We start from the raw sequence: 23,620 nt of genomic DNA on the forward strand, positions 1-23,620 counted from the left end.
ACTGGGGGCGCGCGCAGTGCGTGGCAGGCGGTAGCGGAGCTGGCGGCTGGGAGCGCGGGTCGCGTGGCGGTGCGTGGTTGCTAGGGGCGCCTGAGGCCGCCCGCTCGCCCAGCAGGCCAAGGAGCCAGCAGCGCGGAGCCAGCTCAGTGCCGGGGCGAAGCCGAGTCGGCTAGGTGAGTGAGTGTGGCCGCGGAGCCGCGGCAGCGACTCTCCTCCGCCCCTATTCTCCCGCCCTTCCCTCTGCCCGGGTCCTTTCACGCGGGTCCCCAGCCCTTCGGCCGCTTCCGCTCCAGCCCGGCTCCCTCCCCTCCAACTCTCCATCCGCTGGGAGGCCAGGGGGCCGTGGCTTCCACCGGCCAGGACTGGACCCCTCCTCCGAACCCTTCTTTTCTTTCTCTGCGCGTGTGAACTCAGTCCGCCTCGCCTCTGGGTACCGAACCCTGCTGCATCCCCTCACCCCGGGCCTCCGGGCCTCCTCTTTCCCGCCACTCTGCGGTTTAAATTCTCCCTTGGGTGTGAGCCCAAGCTCCTCTCAGGCTTCGCGACTGCCTTTAACCTGGATACCTACATGTTTACTTTCCCACCTTCAGTACCTATAGGAAAATCCTAAACTGTAGAGATTGAAACAGCATCTGAGATCCTGCGGAATTTAACTCTTCATTTATCCATCCATTTCTTCATTTAATTATTCAATAATTTTTAATAAACATCAACAAATATTTAATGAGCCAGGGCACGATGGAAGGCGCTGGCGGGATACAGTGGTCAACGAGACAGGCGTGTTCGCGGAGCTTGCAGTCTAGGGGAGATTTTAAGCAAGTAAACAAGCACTTGTCATACTGTGTGGTGTGTGCTCTGATAGAACATTAGAAAGATATTTAACCCATACTCACTTGGAAAACTATTATTCCTGTTCCCTGGTCTTCACAATCCTATCCTGGATCTAGGAAGTGCTTTAATCCTTCCTTCTTTGTGCAGTCATTCCTGCTTTCCCAGATACTCCAGATGGCATCTTCCTTAACTTCAGCACCTGTTAATTTAGCCAATCAACAAGCAGCTGGGGGACCCTTTGGGACAGTATTCCAATCCATCCTTCATTTCTTGTGTGAAAACCACCTCCTTGGTACCCGGTAAATTACCAGCTGCTCATTGATTGAACTGAATGGAACCTTGAAAAATTATCAGGTGTTTTCTGGGAATAAAGAGGTGAGAAGACATTCCAGATACAATGTAACTTTAGAGAAGATACAGCAAATCCTGAAAACAGAACTGGAAACAGTTTGACAGACCTGAGTTGGGTTTGATGGGAGCCATCCAGTGACATTTAGGAAGAGGGAAATTAATAGGGGTTAGATCACAAAGGGCATTAGATATTTTGCTAAGGAGTTAGAGTTGTATCCTCCAGAGCAGTGGTTTTCAAGCTGGGATAACCAGTGCCCAAGACTTCCAAGGGATATACAGTACCTGCACACAAAGCTTTAGAAGAATCAATTTCCAGAACCTCAGTTTCCAAATGAACTCTTCTAAAACTCATCTTACAAAAAAAAAGGGGTGGTGGAGGGAATGTCATCTCTCTCAGATTTCCAAATTTTATTGTAGTATATTGTCCCGAGTGCAAAAACCTCAGTTGCAAAATGGAATATTTTGGAAATACTGATTTGAGAGAGGCCTCATTTAGTGATTAAGTTACCTCGAAAACCCAGAAGGCTTCTTGTCTTTCCCTGTTTAATACACATTGCTATTAGGGTGAAGTTTGTTCCCTGTTGGGATATTTTGAGTTCAGAAGAACATAACAGTTAAATGTGACTGGAATGTTCTTTGGGACCACAGGTTTTTCAAGTTACAGTTGGTAAAACTTACACAAAAATTTTTAAAGAGTTTTTTTTAGTTTAGGTATGTGTCATTCAATAAAATATTTAAAACTTATCTTACCATAAAGTGTTTATTCTAGTTACAATTAATCCTTAACAATTCTTTTAATAAAATGTTTAGTATTTTCTACCTCCTTTTAACAAAATAAACTTGGTTTAAACTTGCGATGAAAAATTTTACAATTCAACTTTAAGATGTACAAGGAATACACGTTTTTAAAAATCCTTTTACATGAGTATACATGAGTAAAACCATTTGAAGAGTATGCTGCAGGAAAACCACAGAAAGATGAATAACAGGAAAATAACATCAGATTTGTGTTTGAAATTACTGTAGTGTCAATGTGTGGGTTGCATAGGAAGAATTTGACTGGATGCAGGGAGCCAATGAGAAAACTAGAGACCAGGCTACAGACGATGAGCGGTTTATGGTGGTTACAGTAGGAATGGAGAGGGTGTTGAGAGAGATTAAAGATGGGAGAGTGGATATAACCTGATGGCAGAATACCTCTAGGGAGAGTGGGACAAGGAGCAGTCTAGAATGATCCTAAGTTTCTGACTTTAGTGACCAGGTGGTTCTTGATGCAGAAGGAAATAGGAGGAGGGGCGGCTTTGAGGAGAATGATAAAGGAGTTACACAACAGACATGGTGAGTGGAGGTCACTGCAGCACATCCAGGTAGAAAGGCCCAGGAGGTGTTGTGTAGATTTGGGGCTCATGGCAGAGGTCTGGGTGATGATAGAAAGTTAAGAATACAGCAGGTGATTGAAGTCATGGGATGGAACAGATTGCTGTGGGCGAGTTTGTGGTAATAACGGCAGGTGCCATTTATTGAGCACTTACCATGTGCTAGGCAATGTGGGAAGCCTGAGCTCAGAGGAACACCACCGTTGAAAGAGTGGGGAGGAAATGGGATGGAGGATGAAGGCAGAGAATTTATAACCAAACACAAAAATGAGTATGTAAATGAAAAGTCACTTGCTGAAAACTTACCTAGATGAAGTCTTCGCTTCAGAATCTGATATTCATGATCTGGAGTTGAGTTTAGCTTTCTCACCTAGATTCCTTTATAACCTTGGAATAATCTGGTCATTGGCTTCCTGGATTTTAGGATGGGATCAAATGCTTTGATCTGCCAGTGAAATACAGAGAAAAATTTTCTCTAATGCCTGAACTTCTCACCCTCTTCTGGCAGAACTGGGAAGCCAGACCTGGCATTTTGGAACAAATGCTGAGAGTACTAATTTCTCTTAGGCCCTGAAATACAAAGGACCTTGTCCTTAGGAGCCCTCCTGGGTACCGTGGACAGGCAGCAGTATTCTGGACCAGAGGTGCGTAGACTTTTTAGTCTCAGGACTCCTCTAAGCACTTCAAAAGCTCTTTGGGATCTTCAATATATTTTTTAGTGTGGGATACATATGTCCTGATATTTACCATATTAGAAATTGAAATATTCATTTAGAAATAATAATACATCCATTACAAGTTAACATAAGTAGCATTTTTTTAAATGAAAGTGCTTTTGTTTAAAAAAGATTAGTGAGAAGTGTGGCGTTGTTTTTGCAAATCTTTTTAATGTCTAACTTAATAGAAGACAGCTGAATTTTCATATGTTTCTGCATTCAGTTTGTTGTGATATGTTGTTTTGGTTGAATTATGAAGAAAATCCATCCTCACACACATAGTTAGTTGGAAAAGGGAGAAATATTTCCATAGCCTTTTCTGGTAATCGTGAGTATTCTTCTTTGGTACTACACAAAAGTTAAAGGGTGGTTTTGTGAAGGTTAGTTGCAGTGTGGAATCTGAAATGGTATCACTGAACTTTTCATACTTTGTTACATTAAAATCTGTTGGTCTCTCTCACTTTGACAGTATCTTTTACCCATGTGTGATTCTGTAACATTGTGTGAGAGGTATTTGGAAAATAGTGGTTCACTGAGTTATGCAGATCTTCTAATTCTTGCCACATTTTATTACACAGTATCAAAAAACCATAGTCATGTTACCACACTGTCATTAGAAAAATGGTTAAGTATTGGGAAGCTGTCAAGCTCAGGGTGGCAGATATGAGTGTCAAAATTCTAATTTTCTCTTGGAAGCTCAAATTTTACCATTGGCAACAAATATTGTCAGTTGTTTTCCCTGAAGTGACAGCTTTCTTTCCCCCTCCACCGAAAATGTCTGCCAAATCACTGTGTGTCATTCATTCTTTTAAGTAAACATGTGTTTCACAGAAAAATTTTGCAATTCAAACACTCACACAAGTGTTTATAGAGACTATCATTTTCTGTATGCACACAAATGTACTTCTAATTTTGTCACACAATATTACAAAGATACTCAAGGATTGAGACTTAATATCATTTTTACTGCATCATCAAGGACATTCTTAAGTAAAGCTGGCATTTATTATTTCACTGTGCGGTGAAGAAGTGTGTGATGGTGAAGGAATTTAGCGTTAAGACCAGCACAGGACGGCATTAAAAGGGGCAGACTCTGGAGACACACTTCAGTCTGGATGCTTGCAGTGGTCCAGCTCTGTGGTGGTGGTGCTGGAAATAAAAGATGAAGCATGCTATGAAGAAAGCATCTAAGTTTTGTGACTGGTGTGGTTTTGGAGAATAAGGGAAAAAAGGAAGTCGGAAGTGACTGACGTTTTCCTCTTAGATGACTGAGAGAAAGAAGGTTCTACTGAAAGACCCTTGAAAGTCAAGAGTGCAGAGCTAGTTTGACAAGCCAGGTGCTGTTTCTCAGTTCCTGCTCAGGCACCAGCAGTTTAACCCACCATTACTTTTGCACCATCAGTGAAAAGGCCAGCATAGTAAAAAAGGCAAACCACATCTTAGTTTTGTTATGAAAATAGCTTCACCTAGTGAAACCCCTCAAAGGGTCTTGGGGTTCCCTCATGTTCTGTGGACCATCCTTGGAGGACCACTGCTCTAGAGCTTACTCAGGAGGAGGAAAGAAGGTCCTTTCTGAAGCTGATAAAGGTCAGGGCTTCAGGAGAGCTAGTCACCTAATTATGTTAAGCCTTCAACTGTTTTTCCTTTTTCAGTAATTTGGAGATTTACTTCCCTGGGCTCTAACTGGTGTGATCAGTGTTTTCCCCTCAGGTTTGCTAACTCTTTTTGTTGAACTGTGTTCTACAAGCGCTCCCTGTCTTCACGTGTACTGACCCTCCCTTCTCATTAGGGCTGAGGTACTGACCTTTCTCAGTAGGACTTGAGGAAGTTCATTGCTCCTCCAGCTTTCTTTAGGGACACAGCTTAGATTTATCTTCTAAGAGAAAGGGAGTCTGGTTCCTACACTCCTCCCCATTTTATTTTGTTCCACATAAGTCAGTTCTATCTTCTAACATAACTACAGAGCAATTAAAGTAATCTCATGAGAGATCTTGTGAATTGTAGACTCTGAACCATTTCTGATGTCCTGAGTTCCCCTGGTGACCGAGGGAAACACCTAGATGGAGGAGGAAAGGGAACCTGCAGATCCCAGGAGTCACACACACTCCTGTGATAGAGGAGAGTGATTTAATCAGTGGGTAATGAATAATTGCTTTCTGTACAAACAGATACCTTGTCCAAGTTGGTCTGGGCTGGGCCCCTGGAGACCTGATGAGTTGGCACAAGAACCATAGATTTTTCAAGCCTAGGCTGCTCATCACTCTCCGACTTAAGGAGGAAACTTGAGGCACAATCACAGAGCGGAAGGCAGAATGAGACAGGCAGTTTCTGAATGCTGTATAAAGAGGACAGAGCAGGATGGTGAGATTCCTGAGACTGAATGCTTTAGAAGGGAAGAGGCTGGAGCCAGGGACTTCTGTCAGGGGTCTACTGTGACAGTCCTACACTTGGCGGTGGGGGGAAGGGTGGTGGGGGTGGGGGGTGGATTAGGGATTGGGCTGAGCCAGCTGTGCAAACAGAAAGGCATGTTTGAGACCATTTGTTTTTAATCTTTAGAATACTCTGCAGTTCTTTACTCTCCTTTCTTGTCCCTTTAGTCAAGTTTTGTTTTTTTCCTTAACGGCTTTGTGTTGGTATAATTGACGTGGAATGTATACATCACTCCCAAATGAATTAATTGTTGTTTTCAAACTTTGTTCTGGGGAGCCTCAGCGCTCCCATGCTGTTGTTGGGGGAGGAGAGTTGGGCAGCATCGCTGAGGAAACCAAACTAGGGCAGTGATCTCCCCACTTCTGCCAGATTAGCTCTGCGTTTGTCTGTTATAGATACACAGGGCTTCCCTATAAAAACTATTGTGGGTTTACACGGCACATCCGTGTGAAAGGAGAGCACTCAGTGGTAAAAGATAGCCTTTGCAAAATGTCACATTAGAGGAGTAAATACACAGTGGATATTCATAGAGAGAGTGGGGCTTGAGCTGGGCCTGGAGAAAAAAAGGTGAGTAAAATATAAAGATTCAGAAGGAGGAGGCTTAGTGGAGTATAAAGGCCTACCGACCGGTTTCAAAGGTCTGTTCCAGGACTTAGCGTTAAGACCAGCACAGGACGGCATTAAGAGGGGCAGACTCTGGAGACACAGACTTCAGGCTGGATGCTCGCAGTGGTCCAGCTCTGTGGCGGTGGTGCTGGAAATAAAAGATGAAGCATGCTATGAAGAAAGCATCTAAGTTTTGTGACTGGTGTGGTCTTGGAGAATAAGGGAAAGGAGGGAGTCGGAAGTGACTGACGTTTTCCTCTTAGATGACTGAGAGAAAGAAGGTTCCACTGAAAGACCCTGGAAAGTCAAGAGTGCAGAGGGCTGGGCATGCACGTGGGAAAAGGTGGAGCAGACAGTTGATGGTGAAGACATGAAGCATGAGAGAGATCAAGTTCTGAAAACTGTCTTCCTGCAGGTGATAGTTGAAATTATAAGAGCAGATTGGTTTGATGTGGGAGAGGAAGAAAGACATGCTGTGGAGAATTTTGGAGGGGTCCTTCGGTGGAGGAAAAAAGGTATTTATTGTTGAAGGAGTCGGGTGTGGCGATGGCAGAGATTCTGCACCAAGAAAAGAAGCAGCAACAAGGAGACGGTGGGAGGAGAGGAGCGCCTGTTTAATCTGAAGAGGCCCATCTTGTGGTTTTGCTGGTTGTACCTGTTGTAGGTGCATTTGTTTATTCAGCAAATGTTTAAGGAACCCTGATTACATTTCCAGGGCTGGACATATGCCATGCGAACAAGGTCCCAGTTCTCATAGAGCTTTCATTCCGGAAGAGAAGGTAGACAAATAGCAAAGGAATGTTTAAATAATTGGAGTTTCTCACTTTAAAATATAGTTAGTAAGGTTTTTGACTAGGTGATTCGTTTATATAGCCCAGAAGTCAAAATGATAGAAAAGGTATACACAGAGAAGTCTCACACCCCATTGGTAACCTTTATAGAAAAAAATCAGTTTCTGTTCATCCTTCCAATCTTTCTTTAGGCAGTTATGAGGAAATGTTAATATATAATAATTTTAGATCCTGGGAGAATGAAAACAGAGACTGGAACAAGGTAACGTGATAGGGAATGATGGGGGGTAGTACAGTATTAGGGTAGACAGGCTCTGTGAGGCGGTGATATTAGCTGAATACTGAGTGAGGGATCTGAGCTAGCCTTTTAAGCCACTTGGGTGTTTTAGAGGGAACACAAAGACCCTGGGAGGACAGATGGGTACGTGCCTGGTGAGGGGCAAGAGTGGCTCTGATAAGGTCAGAGAGTCAGGAGTCAGATGGTCTAAACTACCTTTTACAAAGAGCAGCATAATCGCTACCCGGAGACTAGCTTATAAGAAGAGGTCAGAGAAGAAGCTGAAACCACAGGTGAGAGATGATGGTAACTGGGGCTAACGTAGTAACAGTGGAAATGGAGACGGATACATGCGTGCAAGGGCGTGTGTTTGAAACTGGAAGGACTTGTTGATTGAGGAGTGGAAGTGAAGATATGCTGGGTCAGAGTGAGATCATTGCCGCAGGGCATGTTGGGAATTTCTGTGTTGCATGAACACTTGTCCCAGGGACTTAGCACCCTTCTGCCTGGAGATTTATATATATATATATATATATATATATATATATTTTTTTTTTTTTTTTAATTGAAGCCTTCTTTGTGCAATTGCAGCTTATTTCCCGTCCCTGATTCTGAAAGATTATTTGACTCTAAAAGGTCAATTAAATAAGGAATGTGATTGATCATTCCTGTTTTATTAGCCCTCCTCCCACTTCCCTTAGCCCTTCTTTTTACTAAAATCTGACATTCCTGTCTAGTTTCAAGGAGATTAAAAGATAATGTGTTCCTTCCTTGAATAACTGGTCATAGAGAACTTTGAGCTTCCCACATTGCCCCCTGTTCCCTAGACTGCAGCTCTAAACTCCTATCTCAGCCTCTAGGTTCCTGATTCTCAGCTTGGTGCTGACAGCAACGGCCTTCTCAATTGAAGGCAAAACGAGAACTTCGGGTTTTGTTGGGCAACGAGGTTTTCACATAAAACCAAGTTTAAACAGCATTTCTCCCCTGAAAATTGGAGCCCTCCCCCCACGTTGTGTGTTGATGGGCCCCAGAGAAAGTACTATTAAATGTTAAACTTCATCTGCCAGGCGCGGGTGTGTGCCTTCCCCCTTACGCTCCCCTGAAGCCAAAGTTTGCAGATGCACTGGCAGGTTAGACCGCAGTGTGCTGGGTGGCTAGTTCATGTGAAGGTGGCCACCCCCCAGTGGCTGCATGGGAAAGACTTGTGTCCTGACTAGGCTCTTCCTGAAGCGTGTGACCTCAGTTCTTGTACCTCGGATGATAGGTGGAACCCCCAGTCGAGCCTGCTTCAGGTAATGGAGCAAGGAGTGACTTCTGTTTTATCGTCTTGAATCATTCACTGGTAAAATCCATTCCTGCCAGTCTAATTTCAAAGAACGTTGAAGTTGATTGGGTGCTGCCTGCCTGCTGGTCCGAGGAAAACCAGGCTTCCCTTAAAATAGTAATGCCTTTTTCATTTTGAAATGATTTCAGACTTGCCAAAAATTGTAAACATTGTAAAAATTGTATGAAGAATTCCTATTTACTTTTACCCAGATGTATCAAATGTTAATGTTTTCCCACACTCACTTTATTATTCGTTCATATCTGGTCTGTGAACTGTTTTTTTAAATGTTTGAGAATAAACTGCAGACATGATGCCCCTTTCCATTCTGAATCTTTCCTAAAAAGTTCCTAAAACAAGGATATTCTCTTACATTGACACAGTATAATGATGAAAATCAGGAAATTAACTTTGATGTAATACCATATACTATAATGCTATTATTTGGTCTACCTTATTCAGATATTGTCAATGCCTATTATCTGTTTCAGGCTCACACACTGTATTCCGGTGTCGTGTCTTTTTAGTCTCTTTTAATCTGAATAATTCCTCAGCCTTTCTTTGTCTTTAATGAGTTTGACACATTTGAAGAGCACAGGCCAGTTACTCTGTAGAACAACCTTCAACTTGACCTTGCCTGATACTTTCTCATGCCTTGAAGATGATGCATTTCGGGCAGGAAATCACAGAAGTGATGACGTGTCCTTCAATGCATCATGTCATGGGGCACAAAGTCAGTTTGTGCTATTTCTGACCATGGCATCTTTGACTACCTGGTGTCTGTCAGGTTTCTCCACTTCAAGTTAGGATTTCCCCTTTGTAATTAATAAAATCTGGTGCAGAGATATTTAGAGACAATATAATTATCCTATTTTCCAACAATCTTTCACCCACCTATTTTCGGATCCACTGATGAGTTTTGCCGGAAGCAGTTGTTACTGTAGTGGTTGCCAATGGGGATTTTCTATTCTTATTAATTGGAATTGTACTGTAAGGAAGAGTTCCTTCTCCCTCATCATTCATTCTTCTGTTCATTTATATCAGCGTGGATTTGTGGATTCTTCTTTCAGTTAATCTGATAACTCATTTATTTTGCTGTTCGTATCGTCCTAGATGTGGTGAGAGGGATTGTCTTGAAGGTGGCTCTCTGTCCTTTTTGTCCCCTCCACTTTTCACAGCTTTGTTGAGGTATAATTTACATACCATACAATTGACTGACCCAGTATAAAAGTAGAATTCGATGGCTTTCAGTGAATTTGAACAGTTATGCAGCTGTCACCACAAGTCTGGTTGTAGAACACTTGCACCACCCCAAAAAGTTTCCTCATCCCCATTTATACTCATTCCTCTTCCTACCTTTAGCCCTAGGCAACCACTGATCTACTTTCTATCTCTGTAACTTTGTCTTTTCTAGAAATTTTGTAAAAATTGAATCATATTATGTATGAGGTGTGATCAACAAATACGGTGAATGTTTAAATAAAAAAAATTTATTAAAGTAGAAGACACATGGCCATTAATCCCCTCAGAATACTCCCCATCACTTCAAACACACTTACCCCATTGTTCTTACCACTTTCTGAAGCATTTCTGGAAGTCCCTTTTTGTGAGTGTTTCTGCTTCCTCCTCCATCATGACAACGCTCCGTGTCACACATCGCTTCTGACATATGGCAATTTCTGTCAAATAAAAACATTATCGTGTGTCCTCATCCACCTTATTCATCAGATTTAGCACTGTGCGACTTCTGGCTCTTCCCCAAAGTCAAAATGACCATAAAAGGCAAACATTTTGAATTGATTTAGGACATCGAGGCAGCCAGGACAACGCAACTGAAGACACTCACAAAAGAGGACTTCCGGAACTGCTTCAGAAAGTGGCTAGAGTGATGGGATAAGTGTGTTCGAAGCGAGGGGGAGTATTTTGAGGGGGATTAATAGCAATGTGTCTTTTACTGTAATAATTTTTATTTAAATATTCACCGTAGTTTTCAGTCACACCTCATAGTCTTTTGTGTCTGGCTTCTTAAGCATAATGTTTTTGAGATTAATCCAGGTTGTTGCATGTATCAGTGGTTCACTGCTTTTTATTGTTGAGTAGCATGCCATTATATGAATATGTCATATGTTTATTCCTTTATCAGCTGCTGGACATTTGAATTGTTTCTAGTTTTTGCCTATTTTGAAAAATGCTGCTGTGAACATTTGTGTATAAGTCTTTGTGCGGACATATGCTTTTTTGTTTCTCTTGGGTAGATACTTAGTGGAATTGCTGGGTCACTATAAAACTGTTTTTTAAAATCTTTACCTCAACTTGTATTAGTTTTTAATTTTTAAATTACAGTTAACATTCAATATTATATTAGTTTCAGGTGTACAACATAGTGGTTAGACATTTGTATAATTTATGAAGTAATCACCCTGATTAGTCCATGACCCACCTGGCGCTATACATAGTTGTTACAACATTATTGACTATATTCCCTATGCTGTACTTTACATCCCCATGACTGTTTTGTAACTACCAATTTATATTTCTTAATCCCTTCACCTTTTTCACCCAGGTCTCCAAACCCTCCCATCTGGCAACCATCAATTTGTTCTCTGTATCTTTGTTTCTGTTTTATTTGTTTATTTTCTTTAGATTCCACATATAAGTGAGATCATATGGTATTTGTCTTTGTCTGACTTATTTCACTTAGCCTAATACCCTCTAGGTCCATCCATGTTGTCACAAATGGTAAAATTTTATTTTTTATGGCCAACTAATATCCCATTATATATATGTACCTCATCTTCTTTATCTAGTCATCTATCGATGTGCACTTAGGTTGCTTCTACTGTGTTTCACCCCTAGCCGGACAATCAGCTCTAATGCATCTTTTGGAGCAAAAATTAATAAAAGACCTGGTCTTATTTTAAACACGGTATATCTTGGCTATTGTAAATAGCGCTGCAGTGAACATAGAGTTTCGTATATCTTTTCGAATTAGTATTTTGTATTTGTTCAGATAATACCCAGAAGTAGAATTGCTGGGTCATAAGGTAGTTCTATTTTTAATTTTCCGAGGAACTTCCAAACCGTTTTCCATAGTGGCTGCACCAATTTGCAGTCGCACCAGCAGTGCGTGAGGGCTCCCTTTTCTCCACATCCTCACCAGCAGTTGTTTGTTGATTTACTGACGATAGCCATTCTGACAGGGGTGAGGTGATATCTCATTGTGGTTTTTATTTGCATTTCTCTGATGATTAGTGATGCTGAGCATCTTTTCATATGTCTGTTGGCTGTCTGTATGTTCTCCTTGGAGAAATGTCTATTCTCTTTAAACTTTTAAAGAAGCCGCCAAACTATTTTTCAAAGTGGCTGGACCATCTTACATTCCCATCAGCGATGTATGAAAGTTTCCATTTCTTCATGTTCTGGCCAACAGTTAGTATTATCAATCTATTTGATGATAGTCATTCTAGTGGATACGTAGTACCATGTTTTCCCGAAAATAAGACATAGCTGGGCCATCAGCTCTAATGTGTCTTTTGGAGTAAAAATTAATATAAGACCCAGTCTGATATTACATTATATTATATTATATTATATTATATTATATTATACCCAGTCTTATATTTTATTAAAATAAGACCAGGTCTTATATTAATTTTTGCTCCAAAAGACTCATTAAAGTTGATTGTCCAGCTACGTCTTATTTTCGGGGACACATGGTAGTATCCCATTGTGGTTTTAATTTTTATTTCCCTAATGACTAATGATACTGATCATCTTTTCATATGTTTATTAGTTATTTGTATATGTGCTTTAGTGAACATGAAGATTTATTCATGTTTTGCCTATTTTTAAAATTGCCTATTAATGTATTTTTTAAAGTTGGTTGGTTTTCATCTTCTTAGTGAGTTGTAAGAGTTGTAAGAGTTCTTTGTATATTTTGGATATAAATCCTTTATATTATATTTGCAAATGTTTTCTCCCAGTTTGTGGATTTTTTTTCATCTTTCCAGTGATGTTTTTCTACATTTTTAATTGTGATATAGCTAACTAACAGCTGGACTATTATCAATTTTTCCTCTTATCAATCGTGCTTTTGACATCATATCTAAGAAACCTTTACCTCAAGGTCATAAAAATTTTCTTCTGTGTTTTCTCCAGAAGTTTTATATTTTAGTTCTTACATTTAGCTCTCTGATCCATTTTGAGTGAATTTATGGTGTAAGGTAAGTGTCTAAGTTCATTTTTTTGTGTGCACGGATATCCAATTGTTCTAACATCATTTGTTACAGACTGTCCTTTTCCTCATTAAATTGCCTAGGCAGCCTGTTGACAATTACAGGCATATCTTGTAGCTATTACAGGTTTAGTTCCAGACTACCACAATAAAGCAAGTCATGATCTTTTTGCTGATGAAAGGTCTTGCTTTCAATTTGTAAAAAACACATCTACGAAGCCTGATAAAGCAAAGCACAATAAAACAAGATATGCCTATAATTGACTATAAAGGTAAGGGTTTATTTCTAGATTCTATGGTGTTGTGTTGATCTATATTCTTAGGTCAGTACCATATTATCTGGAGTATTGTAGCTTTATACTAAGTTTTAAAATCAGGTAGTATTAAGTTCTCCAACTTGGTTCACTTATTTTTTTTCAAAATTGTATTGGCCATTCTGTTCTTTTCCATTTCCATATAAATTTTAGGATCGGCTTGCCAGTTTCTCCAGAAAAACCTGCTGGGATTTTGATAGGAATTGCATTTATCCCATAGATCAATTTGGGAAGAATTGCCATCTTAACGATATTGAGTCTTCTAATTCGTGAATGTTATATCTCTCCATTTATTTAGAGCTTTAATTACTTTCAGCAGTGTTTTGTAATTTTCAGTGTACTTTTGTTAAATTTATTCCTGTTCCTTTGGATGCTATTTGTGAGTAGAATTATTTGTTTTATTTCATTTTACTTGTTAGTATATAGAAATAAAATCTAGTTTTGTATATTGATCTTATAGCCTACAATCTTAATTAACTTGCTTATTCTAATAGGTTTAGTGTGGATTTCTTAGGATTTTCTATGTACACGATCATGTCTCCTTCAAATAAATTTAGTTTTACTTCTTTCTTTGCAATCTACATGCCTTTATTTTCTTTTTCTTGCCTTATTGCACTGGTTAGAATTTCCAGTATAGTGTTGAATACAAATGGGGTAAGTAGACATCCTTGCCTTATTCCCAATCTTAGAGCAAAAGCATCAAGTGTTTCACTATTAAATATGATATTACCTGTTTCTGTGATCTTATGACATGTTCCTATCAAATTTTGAGTATTTCCTTTTTACAGCATATTCTAGGCTCATGTGATGTTTTTCTTGCCCCAGCTGTTTTTCAAGGAACTTGAGTTCCTTGGTTCCCTTTATTAACAAATGATGTATGGGAACCGGTGTCTGGGCAGTAGGTGAGTAACAATCACTTTTTACCTTTTCACCCAATGTTTTCAGAAATCTCGAATATCTAGTTATAAAAACCAAAAGAAGATCCAGAAGCAAGGGTCTTTTCCTGGTATGTCCCAAAGCACTTTTCAGTTGCTTTTTAGTGCCAAGTCATACCTGCAGCTGAAAAATCCAGTTACTGGTCAAGTAACAAATATCACAGAAGTCCTCAAATGACAAGACAGGTATGTCTTTGTATAAAAGAGCATTACACATACTAGCTGAAATTCAGGGGTGGAGTAATATTGCCTGCTCCATGTGTTTCCCCTCTTCATTGAAGCTTAAGAAAAAGGCTGAGGGGAGAAGGTCAGATCATTTGGTTCCCATAATAGTGAGTGTGATACTGAGCATCACTTGAATGTGAGTATGGGCCACGCACTGTGCTGTATGTGAACTTTCTAGTTAGATTCCACCTCTACCCAGTGGGGTTATGGTACTTCCTCTCTAGTCTTTCCCCAGACATTCCAGCTGTGTTGTTTCTGCATTGAATGGATTCTCTATTCATCAGAGCTCTGTTTAACATGAGTCACCAAGGGGTGGAAGCTGCTGATGCCACATGGGTGTGAGTAGTGGCAGTGCCCTGGAGACTCTTGGAAAAACTTCCCACAAGTAGTATGTGGTTGTTTGTTTTTGAAAGATCAAACAATACAGATGCCTGTGAAGTAACCTGGAAATGTGGCCCACTCCCCTCCACTGCCCAATCCTTCATCCCACCCCTTCCCCCAAGATAACTACCCTAATAGTTTAGTGTATATTCTTCCAGACCTGTGTTTTTCCATAAGCATAAAAAATGTCCTGAGAACTGTTTCAGAGGGACTTTTCTTCCCAAGAACTCGTTCCTCAGCTGCTCTGCCCTCAACTAACCTTTCTTTTCAGCTGGGCATATTCCGGTTTGGACTTTGAGGAACTTAGCCAGACACAGGCTTGTTTCTTCTAAACTTGAACTTTTGTACCCCCTGTTTGCTTCTTAAGTAAGCCTCCTGTTGTCCAGGGATAATGTGTAGGAGCAAGAAAGGTGTAAGATTAGTAGCTCTTTAAAATATGTTAGATTATTCAAAATATTATTTTCCAGATGAGGTCAGTTTATTTCTTCCTAAAGTAAGTTCTTTGTAAACTGTTGATTGGAGGGTCAATTGATGGATCGTTTGGACGTAGAGAGTATGTATGAATGCCTTTGCTTATCTTTAAGTAGTGGATAGATGTTGCTAAAAAATATATATGTAAATTGAATGAAAACAATGGAACTTGTGATTCCTTTTAATTTACATGATCACCAATTACTATAAGTTTAGATTTGCTTAAGTCGGGTGTTTTTGAAACAATGCTTCCCATTAGCGGCCGTCTACATACATAAATATTAGTACCTTTTCTCCTTGTTCTTTTTTCTTTGATGTCTCATCCTAAAATATTTCCTGGGATATGGGCAACCTGTCTTTTGGATTCTAAAGGCACAGACACCACAAGTTTGTTGCATCACAGTTCACTTAGAAATTTGAGGGAAGCTGGGAGAAGGGCCTTGCAGACATTGTGTCAGGAGCCCCAAGTACACTACAGGGGACAGGTTTTATGACTTGGAAGAAAACGTGCCTGCTGGGTGTATGCTGTCTGGAGAGTCTGGGTGCCAGCCATTATTTGCCCACTTGGACTTTGACTTTATGGCAGAAACCACTATTCTTAGTATGTTAGATTTTTAGAACTACTTTCTCACTTCCTCTGCTTCTTATATTTTGGGCCTTTTAAAGCTTTTTAAAATTTGTCACTTTGCATTCCTGTAGGGTGAAGGGGTCATTTCCTGGCACTTCAGTGGCAGTGCTGTTGAGGGCAGCACACAGGAGAAGGTGACCTGTGGCAGCAGTGGGGGCCGGGACCCAGGCTGCCGGAATGTTCGAGCTAGGTCTCTGCTTTCCCATCACATGGAGCTTTGATTTCATCAGGATTGTCTGTAAGCAGAAAGAAGGAAGTGACTTTTAGCAATCATCATTTCCTCGTCTACACCAGACACAACTTCTGAACCCAAAACAGTGATGCCAGGTTGGAACGTTTGTATGTGACAGTGTTCTGAGTGGTACTGGTTACTTCATGTTCTTGAAGCTACTCTCTCCAAATTATCTGACCGGATTGATTGGCCTTTGCGTGGTAGTTCTGACACAGCTATCTTGGCCATCTCTGAATGTTTCTTACGAGCTGGGGAGCTATTTCCCAAAAAGAGTTACAGAAACATCTTCTCACCTGCTAGGCCCCTGGGTCTAGATAGGCATCTCTGGGAAGACAGGTGGCCCTTTTCCAAGTTGCCATCCTACACGTCATGGGGACTATGAGAGGAAACCATGAGTGGGAAATGGCCGTTGCAGAGACATGCGAGAGCTGGAATCCTCTTAGAAGAGAATGCACTTTCCTCGGGCACTTGCCCCGCTGGCCTGCTTCCCATTCTGCCTGGAAGCAAGCCACCTGCAGCGTCGCCTCCCTCTTCCCCATTTGCATTAGAAGTCAAGTCGGCTAGATGCCAGGACACTTGTGTGCAATATTCCTGGCCCTGAGGATTCACACAGTACAGTGCAGAGAGGGAGACATTGGGCAGTCTGTGCAGAGGGCACCCAGGGCCGCAAAGGAAAGTGGGATTGGCTGTGGTGCTGATAAGAATGAAGTAGTCACTTCGCTCACAAAGGAGCTCAGTATAAACAGTGGAAGAGTATTTCCAGCCTGGCTTTTCTCTGATACCAGAAGCTTAGGGCTAATTGAGGGGATAGTGACTGTGTGTGTTTCATTCCTGTTTAAGAGGCCGTGTGGAGTCAGACAAACCTGAGTTTTCAGCTAGGCACCACTCATCATTGGTGGTTTAAGTTAGAAGAGTTGCGCGGCTCTTCTGAGTCTCCAAGTCATCATCAGAAATGGAATGGAGGCTGCTGTGAAGATGAAATGAGGTAATGCAGGCAGAACGCCTAGCACAGGACCTGGCGTTCGTTAGGCACCCAAACTAGCGTTCCTCAGGGCTTGAGTGTTTCCTGTTCATGCAGTGTGCTTTTTCAGTTTATTCATTCAACAGACTATTGAGCACTTACTGTGTACCAGACTCTGTACTGGCGACAGCAGTAGGAGGAAAACGTGCTTCTTGCTCCTAGTCAGATGAGCAGTCCATACTTAAAGCTCATTGTAAGAGAAACCATGATGGTGGCATGCATGGAGATGAGGCATCCTGTTTGAACAAGGGAGTCCGGGAAGGCTACCTGGAGAAGGTGATATTCTAGCTGATCGTTTTGAAGTCTGGTGAAAGAGAAGGAAAGGGCTCCAGGGAGCAGCACTTGTTAAGACATGAAGGCCTGACATAGCAGAATGCACATGGGAACCACAGGTGGGATATTCTTAAGGGAGTGCCAGCCCCACGTTTCATGTCCTTAGCCCTTTCCTCCCACCACTTTGGGGTCTGCTGTGTTGTATCGGTGGGGCGAGATGTGGAATCCTGAAAGAGGACTCCGTGAGCTGGGGCTGTGAATCTGTTGATGGTACACAGCGCATGCACTCATGTGTCATATTGTAAAGTCATGGGCACGATTTGCCTCTTCCTCTGTGTGTGCCGCTTTACCATGAGTGCATAGACTGTAATTGTGCCCCGCACGGTACTTCTGGAGTTTGGACGTGGTGGAGGTCCTTTTACTGTCCTTAATTTGAAGTTACTGGCATCAAAATCTAGTTGTGACACTTCCGCTGTTTTAGCCCACTATCATTTTGAGTATCAGTAGTGATGAGTTCTGGGTTTTGTACTTTTGAGAAAGAATCCACATAAGTCAGCCTTTGCGGGAAGAGGGTGACATCGTGTGGCTTCTGCAGGCTTTTTGTAGCTGCAAACAGGAATCGTGGATCTCCCTTGGCCATTACTCTCTTATCAAAATACAAGGTCCTCTCCCTGTTGAAGTTTATGTTTTAAATGTACCTTGAACAAAAAATTCTCTGCTAATTCCTTCCCTCTAGCCACTCTGAAAACACTTGAGGAGGAGGCCAGGATTCCATTCAGATGAATGACTTCTTATAAAAGGACCTTGTTTTTCCCTCCGGATGCTGTCATGAAAGAAGGCCCATCTTTCCCTGCAGTTGTGAAAACTGGAGACTGTTTTGTGCAGTTGATTTAGAAAGTAAGTGACCCTGCTGAACAGACTGTTTGGGACCCAGAACTACAGCTGGTTCAGAGATTTTTGCTTTAGAGACAATACTAAATGAGAAACATAGGAGACAGGCTCTCCGTCCCTGGGGTCAGCCTGGGATCTGGAATAAAGAAGGCTTCTGTCCCCTTCTTCTTGCCTCTATATTCTACTCCCTGAACTCTCCTGACCCACTGGAAATAAAGTCATTTTAAGTAAAAGTAATGTTGGTATCTACTTCCATTTTCTTTTATTTCCCACCAACGCATGGGACGGATTTTAAATCTATACAGTTGGCAAGACTCTTGAAGAAATGAAATTACTTTCCCAGCTCCAGAGGTCAGGGGAGTTTTCTGAACTTGTCGTACTTCGCTGAAAAGCAGACCACACCAGGAGCAGCTGAGCGTTGGTCAAAGAGCAGTAGATGTGAACTATGTTTCTTGAATGATGTTTGACCTTTTAGAATTGGTTGATGAGAAAGAAGATACTGGATGGTTTCTGTGTCACCCCCAGACTGGCCTTATTCCTAGCCCCACCAGTGTTAGGTGAGGGAAGGAAGCCCCTCATGTAAAGTTGTGGATAATGAAACAAAAAGATGGGGTTTTTGTTTTTGTTTTTGGAGAGAAAGGAACTGGCCCTCTGAGGGAGAGAGTGGCATCAGGTGAGCAGACTCACAATGGCGGAGCTGTAAAGTCTAGTCCTTGATGTTGCCAGCTTTGATCGCATGAGGGCAGCAGGAAGGCCACTGAAAAAATCCTAAGAATCTAGTGTTCTTCTCCCAGGGCTCCAAATGACGACCAAGACTGGTCACCCAAGAAATACTGATGTGGGACTTTGTCGTTTACCTGGGGACTGCTGTCGCACTGTATGTGTCCTCCTGGGACTGTGACATTCCCATTTGTTTCTCTCCCCTTCAAGCTGACGGACTTCAAGGATGCAGCTGCCGTTACTGGAGGCATGTGGCACCTTTCCTCAGCCGGGCCATGAGGCCACGTGGCCATGATGTGGGCCCCCCATGGCCTCAGCGGGAGCAGAGCACTACAGCATTGGCGTCCGCCAGGGCAACGGCTTTAAGCAGACGGGTCCTGCGGGCCCCGCGCCTGCCCTGCCACCTGAGAAACGCTGTGAGGGCAAAGTCTGGCCTCAGGCTCATCAGCAGGTGAAGCCGATCTGGAAGCTGGAGAAGAAGCACGTGGGGACACTTTCGGCAGAGTTGGGCCCACCCCAACCAGCATATTTCTTTTGCCCCAGCACTTTATGTAGCCCTGGGCCCACAGCTGTCCTTGCAGGCCACAGCAACTCCTGTTACCTGCACTCTCTCCCGGACCTGGTCAGCCACACCCTGTTGTACCGCCGCTCCAACTGTAGGCACAGAACATACCAGCAACTGGAGTCTTTCTGCTTGCGTTCAAGCCCGTCAGAAAGAAGATCTTTTTCTCTCCCTCAAAAGAGCTTCCCTGTCAGACTCACTGCCAATCAGGCCACGTCTCTCCCGGTCTCCCCCATGGCCCAGCCCACGGCATCCTCATCCACAGATCCGTACTTCTCACTGGGAGCAGCCGGGGAAATCCCTTCAGGGAATAGCCTGGCCTCTGCCATCTCAGGGAAGATCCCATCTCCACTCTCCTCCTCCTCCTCCTCCTACAAGCCCACGCTAAATAACAACTCCTTCATGCGGCCAAATAGCACTAAAGTGCCTTTATCACAGGCCACAGAGGGCCTGAAGCCACTGTCCTCACCCAGGGTCCACTTTGCCTCCTGGCATCATTCAGGGGGCACTGGAGACTGTGCACTCCAGCCTATTGAACACAAGTTCCCCAAGAGCAATGGCACTGTCCTAGAGGACGCCCTTGCCCGTAGCACCCTGGCTTCCCCCAGCTCCTTAGACGCTTCCGCCACCAGTGTTGCCTCTCCCCAGTCTAACCAGAGTAACTTAGCCACGAGGGCAAAGCCACATCCCTTTGGCCTGGATGGCGACTCTGCTTCCCAGGCTCTGAGCAGGGAGGTTCGGTTCACTGAAGCCGTGAGGAAGTTGACTGCACGAGGCTTTGAGCCGCTGAGGCAAGGCTGCCAGTTTGATCAGTCTTGTTTCATGAACCCCAGCTTGCAGTGGGATCTCCTCAACAGGAACAGGCGGTGGAAACCTCCAGCGGTAGACCCGCCATTCCCGCAGGAGGATGCTGGCGCAGACGGTAGGACCCTCCCCAGAGCTTCGGACGCCTTGGAGTTGGATAGCACCGTCTTCTGCACCAAGCGCATCAGCATTCACCTCCTTGCCTCACACGCCAATGGGCTCAGCCACAGCCCTGCCTGTGGGTCTGCGACCGACTCCCCACCACTTGGAGAAGACAGAATTCCAGTTCTGCCTTCTCCCCCTCAGCCCTGTGGCTTAGCCGACGTGGCCACCCGCCTCTCTTCCATCCATCTGGGCCAGTTTGGGAAGGAGGGGCCTAAAGAAGCCAGGGAGCTGGACTCATCTTCTAGGGATATTGGGTAAGTGGGGGAAACGTTTTGGTTCCTTTAGAGCTGTAGAGTATACACACCATGATTTGGTGACACTGATCTTGTGTCTCCAAAGGTTTTATTTTTCAGTTGCCCTAGAATTTTGGTTTTCACTTTAGGTTGAAGGTCAGCAAACCACAGCTTGCAGGCCAAATCGCATCCACTGCCTGCTTTTGTAAACAACATTTTATTGAAATGGAGCCTTGCCCATTCATTTACTACCATCTATGACTTTTTTTTGTTACAGTGGTAGGGGTGAGTAGTTGTGACAAACTGAATGGTGCACAAAACGGGAAATATTTACTGTCTGGGCCTTTAGAGGAAGAGTTTGCTGACCCTGCTTTACGTTATAACCAGGTAGAAATAAGAATTCCAGACACCACCTGTTGGAGCCTGTGACTTTTCTCCTTGCTTCCAAACCCAATCAGGTTCTCAGTCATTCCTGGTATGACAGCCGTTTCAGCATTAGAGCATACACGTACTTGGCTGCTTCTCTTGGCTTCTTGTTACTTCTCTTGAGCCTTGGTTCACCCAGGCCTTGGCCAGAGAGAGGCCTAAGGACCTTTGAAGTCCATTACCAGACAGTCATTGATGGGGTTCTGAATGCAGAATTTTGTACTTGTATGTTCTGAGGGACTTCAGAGAAGATAAAAGACGTATATACTGTGTTTCCCCAAAAACAAGACCTAGCTGGGCGATCGGCTCTAATGCGTCTTTTGGAGCAAAAATTAATATAAGATCTGGTCTTGTTTTACTATAAGACCTGATATAATAATATAATATAATATGATATAATATAACATAACAATATAACATAACATAATATAATATATACTGGGTCTTATATTAATTTTTGCTCCAAAAGATGCATTAGAGCTGATCGTCCGGCTAGGTCTTACTGTTTGGGGAAACACGGTAGTGCCTCTACAGAATAGGGGATATAGGATTGAGTATGGCTAGCCCTAAGCTCTGAGGGCAAGGGTAGCGAATTGTGAGAGCTATGCAAGAGACAGCAGATTGGTACCTGGGGGAGGGACAAACATGGGGCGATGAGGACAGAATGAGAATCTGACTGTGACCTCCATTATGGAATTGGCTGGGCTGCGGCATGAATCTTTCTTATAGCTCAGCTGCTGACCTCCAGCCAGACCAGGCTGAGGCTGAAGATGTAGAAGAAGAGCTGGGAGATGGTTTGGAGGACTGCTGCAGCCATGACGAGAATGAGGAGGAGGAAGGTGAGTAGGGGGCCCTCTTACCTCTTGCTGGGAATTGGTCACTACCCATGGGGCGAGGGGGGGGCTATCAGTTGTGTACCAGTTCCTTGACCCACTTTATCATCTGCATTGCTCATTTGCCTTGGGGCTCCAAGGCTGGTGGGTAGTGGCTTTTGGGGGACTTTGTTCTCTAGTCCTCCTGTCCCACTAGTCTTGCCTTGTCCCTGCTGCTGTTGAGCCCTGGGAAGGCAGCAGGGTGGTACTCCTGGCTTTCCAAGAAGGCTGACCATGATGTCCCAGGACGAGCTGCCTAGGCTTGTGAGTTTGTATAGCAGCCTCTTCCCTTCAGAATTTCTCTGCTTCCCCTGCAGGAGACTCCGAGTGCTCCTTACCCAGTGCCGTCTCCCCCAACGGGTCGATAGCAGTCATCTCTCGGTGAGTGCTGTCTCTGCAGATCGTTGGTAGATGCTCATTTTCTAAGATTATAAAGAGATTAATCACCTAAGTCATGAATGACCCTGTTAACCCTAACTCACTTTTACCAGATTTTCACATTTGGAACTTTAGTTTTCAAACAAGGAGGAATAGAAAGGACCAGAAGCATATTTTGTCAGTTGGGCTAAAAGCAGTAGTACCGTGTTTCTTAGGCTGCAAGTTGGTCTTTAGGCTCCAAGAAATTGTTCAAGTGGAAAGCAAATAATTTCAAGAAGTGGTTAGAAAATTAATAACCAATTAATTATGAAACATAATGTTTGAGGTAAATTATTTGTTAGGCCACTCACACGAGGGTAATTGCCACCTTGCATTATAAATGTGTTCCACTGTCAGGAACAGTTCTGGGATAGATGTACCACTAACTGGAGCTTTTGGAAATTGGAAATGCTCTTTTGCTCCATTCTGAGATTAGTTTTATATTGGGAAATAAGACTGGCATTAACCTTAGTAATAAGAATTTGAATTAAAAATTTTGTAGCTTTAGTCTACATTATTTTATTGACAGCCCTTGGTGGAGTCTGAGTGATAATCTGTCTCTAACAAGGGAACCAAAAAATCAATCTCTTAGAGTAGGCCCTTCTTTTGTGAAACAGTCGTAGGATGCTGCATAACTGAGGTGGAAAGTTGTGGGAAAGGAAGGAATGCTGGGCTATGAGGAAATTACTATAAATGAGGACATGGCATTGTGCTGAAGATTGGTAGAACTTGCTAAAGGATCGTATACACCACCTTTCAGGGTAAAAAGTTAACATTCTTCAACATAATCTTCCCGGTTCCCCTCACCACTTCCAGCCTTGCCTCAATGTGAGGCTCCATTCAACTATATTGTTTTATTAAATATTAAAAAGAACTGCCCAAAGTACTAAACATTAATTTTTCTGTTTAAAAGTAACTTTTACTGAAAATGTAAAAGAAACAAAACATAAATACAAAAAGTTAGAAAGTTGGTGAGTTTTGTTTTTGTGTTTTATTTTTGATTAAAACTTTCTATTCTAATTTTAATTAAAATCCAGCCGTATATGTGAAGGGTCGCTTAACATGTGGAGCACCCAGACTCAGCTTGCGTTTCTTTGTGTCAGCTGTGCCTTAG

At 42.8% G+C, this 23,620-nt stretch overlaps 1 protein-coding gene across 5 annotated transcripts in view; it reads left to right on the forward strand.

The window, feature by feature from the left end:
* Positions 1–23,620, forward strand: part of TTLL4 (tubulin tyrosine ligase like 4) — a 40,816-nt gene continuing 17,196 nt past the window's right edge. For 3 of the 5 annotated variants that reach the window (XM_081052706.1, XM_081052704.1, XM_081052705.1), the window contains exons 1-5: positions 1–173; positions 18,153–18,313; positions 19,238–20,812; positions 21,947–22,056; positions 22,407–22,470. In XM_081052706.1, coding sequence (XP_080908832.1) covers positions 19,335–20,812; positions 21,947–22,056; positions 22,407–22,470 — 1,652 coding nt within the window. In that variant the 5' untranslated portion in view covers positions 1–173; positions 18,153–18,313; positions 19,238–19,334. The remainder of the gene's footprint in view (positions 174–18,152; positions 18,314–19,237; positions 20,813–21,946; positions 22,057–22,406; positions 22,471–23,620) is intronic. The other 2 variants (XM_081052708.1, XM_081052707.1) reach the window with 2 other exon arrangements.

The sequence above is a fragment of the Rhinolophus hipposideros genome (genome assembly GCF_964194185.1).
Source record: "Rhinolophus hipposideros genome assembly, chromosome: 6".
Taxonomy (NCBI): Eukaryota; Metazoa; Chordata; class Mammalia; order Chiroptera; family Rhinolophidae; genus Rhinolophus; species Rhinolophus hipposideros.